Genomic DNA, 6,149 nt, shown 5'->3' on the forward strand with positions numbered 1-6,149 from the left:
ATGCAGAGCTCTACTGTGAGTCACAGCGAGCCAACCTGGTGTCTATCCACAGTGAGGAGGAAGAGGAGTTGGCCAGAATCCAAACACACGTTTGTCTGCACAGTCAGCCTAACATGTTAGATACTCTGTTCTAGTTTTATATCCGTGTTAAGTTACACATTATCTTGGTATTATTCATATGCTGAAAATGAAAAAACAAACAAAAAAATCATCTAAGTTTACATTTTACATTACAGGTTTTAAGTGTTACTCCCAAGTTATTGGAGGCTCTTGTGTTCATCTTCAGTGCCAAAGGTTCAGGCTTAGGATCTCAATCCCACCTGAGCAGTGCACATCAGTTCTGTCAGTGTGACAGAAACCATCATCTTGTTTGTTCTACTTATGTCTACTTAGGCCACACATCAGTAGTGATGTGATTTAATGTACCCTAGTGGAGGGTTTTACAGTGTAATTGTTTCATTGTTTCCTGAACCCACAGTGAGTGGATCTCTGCAGCCAGACGTGTACAGCTGTTTCACAGGCAGCAACATAAGCACATGTCATATTTTTATGTAAGTTTACAAATTAAGTTTACTCAACTGACTAAAGAACTATTTACATTTTTCTTAGGAATGATGCATGCTTCTCATTATGAACAGAAATTATTTTTTCAGATTATTTTTTGCTGTGTGCTTGTTATGACATAAATATAATTCCATAGTCATACAGCACTGTCTGTGAAGATCTCAGATGGCTGGCAGTTCACACTGTATTTACTTCTCTTTCTAAGAAAGAAAAAGAAAGAAAGAAATCGGGCTGCATCGGGGGAGTTTGTTCTCTCTCTGTTTACTAGAGGAGCTGAGGAGTTTTTTTCTTTTCTCTTCCTGTAGATGCTCTGGTCTGATCTGTTTTAGTAACCGATTCCTTTTATGACACAATAGAATATAATTGCACAGTAAAAACAGGCACGTGTGAAATTTTACCTTTTTACTGGCTTGTGTTTAGTCAGTTAGGTTTGATTAGTCATCATGCATATAACACCTTTATTGTACAATAAATATACGCTACACAACAAAAAACAAACAACCTTTGTTAATCTCTTTGGAATTTGTTTTTTTTTTCTGGCTTATGTTTAGTGTTGTTTACAGTGTATAATTTTGGTCCAGCTGGCCAGTGATGTCACACCAGCAGTGAAAACACCCTCTCTGGCAGCTATAAAAGAAAGCAGCCTCGAATCCTGTACAAAGAAGCTTCAGCAGCTCCTCATCACACTTTGAGACTTAAAGCTCCAACATGATCTTGCTCCTCTTCTTGTTTGGTCCGGCTCTGGGTGCTCCTTCTGAGTCTCCGTCTGATGGCAATAAAATGAAGCTCCAACTTGGTAACCATTCTATGTTTTACTTCGTAACCATTCTATGTTTTCCTTATGTTTCTGATGTTTTTTGTTTCAGCAGGTAGTGTTATCCAAAAAGTATTAGTGTAGGATTATAATATGGATTTCTTTTCTTCCCATACCAGATGGTTTCTGCTAAATCATAGAGTTATGATAAAGACCTGCTAATAACCATAATAAGCCCCACTTTCTTCTCTGTGTATTTTAACTTTCACATTGATGGGCAGACTTTCATCTTTCATTTTGGCACCATAAATAAGTAAGATTAAAGTTAGATAATAGACTTCTTACAAAGTGAAGCCATGTACAGTAACAGTCATTTCAACTTTCACTGTGGCAGTTATTTGTAGCATTGATCTGTAAATGACAGACATGTAACCAATCTTCTCTGAATAGTTCAGGGGTTTAACAATGAAGATGTGAAGGCTTGAAAACTAGACCAAAGAAAACAGTCTGTCACCAGGTGTCACCCTTGAAATACCAGAGCTGACCAGCTTTATTTCTGCAAAAACACGATCTCTTTAACTCGTACTTTTTCACTTGATCCTAACTGTGTCTGTGTCTTCTTCAGATGACCACAGAGTTCAACTACTGCATGGAAACTGCCCCATGTTCTGGTACAACTTCAATGGCCGCTGCTACAAATATGTCGCCGCACATATGAGCTGGGCTGATGCAGAGCTCTACTGTGTGTCACAGGGAGCCAACCTGGTTTCTATCCACAGCCAGGAGGAAGAGAACTTTGTCAGAACCTTAATTAAGAACTTTGACCACACTGAGGGAATCACATGGATTGGTCTGAGTGACCTTCATAAAGAAGGCAGATGGATGTGGTCTGATGGTTGTGCAGTTCGGTTTGTCCACTGGTATCCACAACAGCCAGACAACTGGAAGGGAATTGAACACTGTGGTCACATGAACTATTCAAATGTAAAGAAGTGGAATGACTTCCCATGTTCTGTAATTTCTCCTTCTGTTTGTGCAACACGAATAACCTGTCCTAAAACATAAAACAAAACAAAAATATACATTTAACCTTCAATGTTTCTGTTATATGTCTTTTATATGTTTGTGTGACACTGACAAAATTCCATTGTTTTTAAAACCTTACTATGCAGCATTAATGACTAACCTTGTATTGTGGATGGATTATGGTAACGGTAAAGACAGTTATTGATGGTATCGTAAAACCATTAAAATATATATTCAACTTGTCGTTTCAAAAAGGAGTTTTTCCACAAAAAATGAAAGTTGCTAAAGTTATTCCCATTTACAAAACCGGTGAAAGACATCATTTTACAAACTATAGACCAGTGTCAATACTCTCCCAGTTCTCTAAGATACTGGAAAAACTCTTCATAAAAAGATTTGACAGTTTTGTGGAAAAATATGAATTAATGACAGATAGTCAGTATGGGTTCAGAAACAACAGATCAACAGCTTTGGCACTGATAGATTTAATGGAAAAGATAACGGAATGTATGGATAATAAGAGGTATGCGCTCTGAGTTTTCTTAGATCTAAAGAAGGCGTTTGATACTGTTAATCATGAAATTCTATTAAAAAAACTGGAAAAGTACGGGTTTAGGGGAGTGGTTTTGGAATGGTTAAAAAGCTATGTAGGGAATAGGCAACAATATGTACAAATAAATGAATATAAATCTAATTTGATGGATATAGCTTGTGGAGTACCTCAAGGTTCAGTACTGGGTCCAAAAATGTTTATTATGTACTTAAATGATATCTGCAGAGTATCGGAGATTTTAAAGTTTGTAATATTTGCAGATGACACAAATATACTGTGTGCAGGTGGGGAATTGCCACAGGTTTTGGAAATGATCACACAGGAATTAACGATATTAAAGAAGTGGTTTGATATAAATAAATTATCATTGAATCTCGATAAAACCAAATTTATGTTGTTTGGAAACCAAAAGAAAAACATCGAAGTAGAAATATGTGTTGACAATGTATATTTAGAAAGAGTAAATGAAATAAAATTTCTTGGGGTGATCATTGACCACAAGCTCTGTTGGAAGCCACACATTACTTATGTTCGGGGGAAATTGGCACGGGGCATTGCCGTCCTGGGAAAAGCAAAGCATATGTTGGATCAGAAAGCACTGCACATTTTATACTGTGCTTTACTACTGCCATATATGAGCTACTGTGTAGAGGTCTGGGGAAACACATACAAAAGTAACACACAAACAATAACTATAATACAGAAAAGGGCCATTAGATTAATAAATAATGTAGGGTACAGGGACCATACAAATGCACTCTTTGTCAAAATGCAAGCTATTAAATTCCAAGACTTGGTGAAGCTTAAAACAGCGCAAATAATGTATAAAGTCAGAAATAAATCGCTTCCCAAAGAAATCTGTAAATTGTTCATAGAAAGAGAAGGTGGGTATAACTTAAGAGGGAAATGGAATTTAAAAATACAAAGTGCTAGAACAACTTTAAGAACTATGTCAATCTCAATTGCAGGAGTTAAATTATGGAACAGTCTAACAGAAGAAATAAAAGACAGTCAAAACATAAAACAGTTTAAAGTAAAATATAAAAACCTAATTTTAAATAAGTATAAGAATGAAGAAAACGGGGTTAACCCAGGATGGTAATGTTGCTGGTAATGGTGTTGCGGTTCTTTTTTGGTTGTTTTTTTGTTTTTTTGTTTTGTTTTGGTTTGTTGTTTTTCCATAACTTGTGTATCTGCAAATATACACATTCTGTATTTTTCATATGAAAGAAACTATACTGTGGTGGGGCTTGCTAATTTCTTGTTTTTGATTTATGTATGTTATGTTTTGTTTTACTTCATATGTTTATATGTTTCATATGTTGTTTGTTTAATTTAAGACAAAAAAAAATTAAATGAATGAGAGGTAAAACTTGAGGGGGTAGGGACAAATAAGTAAATACTTCAGCCTACTCTTTTTCAAACAAATAATGGAATGATATTTTGTAATGATTGTGAAGGCACATGTTTGAAATGTTTGAAATAAAAATGAACTGAACTGAACTGAACTGAACCTTGTCTTCTTGCTGGTTCTGGGTGCTCTATCGACTTCAGATGAACAAGAAGTACATTTATTGTGTGGTAACTGTCCCCAACCCCTGGTACAGCTACAGCTGCTACATGCACAATGCTGTAACTATGACCTGGGCTGATGCAGAGCTGCACTGTGTGTCAGAGGGAACCAACCTTGTGTCCATCCAGTCTGAAGGAACATAATTTTATCCAAACCTTGTGTAAGACCTTAAGTGGTGAAAATGTCTTCACTTGGATCGGACTTGGTGACATTCACAAAGAAGGCAGATGGATGTGGTCTGATGGATCTCAAGTCAGCTTTGAATTATGGGGTCAAGGAAAGGAGACCTGTGCACACATAAACTTTGGCCCAGATGTTATATGGAATGACCTTGAGTGTCCAAAAAACCCCTTTCTTTTGTATGTGCAACTCGCACTACTGGTCGTTAGGAATTTAAAAGAAAAGACATGTCTGATACAACTTACTAATTATGACTGTATAAACTGGTTAAAACACTTTAAGACTGCACAGTAAAGATTCATGTTGTTATGATGTCATGATCAGATGTTTACTTTTGTTTATTTTTGTTTACACGTGTGGCTCCTTCCATTAGATCATGTGCAGGTGTGTGCAGCTCTCCTCTCTGCTCCAGCTGAAAGCCACCTCGGCCCACTCGCTGCCTCCTCTCACTGTTCTTATTGTTAGGAATAAATATCAGATGCACAATTTGCATTACATTTATTTACATTTATATTGTGATTTACATTGCATGTTAAATATTGTTCAATATTGTGAGTCCTCCTGAACCCATTAAGACATTTCATATTAAACATCCTGACATTCTGATGTTATCTAACTCCTGGGCTTATGTTTTGTTGATTTTATATCCTTGTGATTTGTATCTTGAAAGACAACATAAATTTACTTTACTTGCATATTTGCTTAACATTGCTGTGCTGAGGAGAGACTGAGAACGGTGCCTTCATGGTGAAATGCTGTCTGCTATTTCCACAACTTAAAGCAGCATAGTTTAGTCTTTGATTCCAAGCCTCCCCGCCCCCATCAAATGGTTTTGTTTTTGTCTCTGCTTTGAAACACCAACAGCCCCCAGAATGGAGCACAAGTTATGCAGAACCTCTGTGGATTAAGTGAATGCAAACTCTAAAAGCAAGATGTCTGACGTTCAACAGACAGTACTGCTGTAGTATTTCCAAAGATGTTGTGTATTTTTCTATCCAGGTATGTATTTTACTATATTAGCAGTAGGAATGTTTCTGGCGATTAATTTCTTAGGGTGTTTTCACACCTGTTTACTCTGGTCTCAATTGGTTGATGAATTTGTAAACTTGTACTTCCCCCTGGTTAGGTTTGTTTTCAGATACAGAACAATCCAGGTCAACTCCAAGTTGATTTGGGAGGAGTTTTTTGAGGCCATGGAAGAAGACTTTCGGACTGCCTTGAAGCGATTCTGGCAAACAGTCAGGCGACCCAGGAGAGGGTAAGCAGCAACCACAGTGAATAGTACAGCTGTCATGCCATGGCAGTTATCCCCGACAGAATTTGTGTCCCTGCGTTTAGGCTGAATCTGCCACAATTTGTTCCCCAGTGTTCAAATCATGGAAAAACGTGGTTTGAGAACGTGGTATACTGAGTTTAAATGAATCGAGTTTACACAGACGTGATTATTCTGTTATCAGGCAACAACACTTATCTTGGTTGGAATGGAGGCGGAGTCAACT

General features: G+C 37.1%; 1 protein-coding gene across 1 annotated transcript; it reads left to right on the plus strand.

Annotated features, from left to right (window-relative positions):
* The first annotated feature begins 1,272 nt into the window (after positions 1-1,272).
* LOC101475034 (lactose-binding lectin l-2-like) lies at positions 1,273-2,383 on the plus strand. The gene is made up of 2 exons (XM_024798285.2): positions 1,273-1,336; positions 1,944-2,383. Exons 1-2 carry the CDS (start codon positions 1,273-1,275, stop codon positions 2,381-2,383), a joined length of 504 nt encoding a protein of 167 aa, XP_024654053.2.
* Positions 2,384-6,149: the final 3,766 nt, after the last annotated feature.

Source organism: Maylandia zebra, linkage group LG22 (assembly GCF_041146795.1).
Source record: "Maylandia zebra isolate NMK-2024a linkage group LG22, Mzebra_GT3a, whole genome shotgun sequence".
Classification (NCBI taxonomy): Eukaryota; Metazoa; Chordata; class Actinopteri; order Cichliformes; family Cichlidae; genus Maylandia; species Maylandia zebra.

What these genes read in the sequence shown, in the direction of transcription:
- LOC101475034 (XM_024798285.2), top strand. Translation starts at nt 1,273, where the DNA reads ATGATCTTGCTCCTCTTCTTGTTTGGTCCGGCTCTGGGTGCTCCTTCT. An exon ending in TTCTGAGTCTCCGTCTGATG is followed by an intron (nt 1,337 to 1,943) that starts GCAATAAAATGA and finishes TGTCTTCTTCAG; the next exon opens with ATGACCACAGAGTTCAACTA.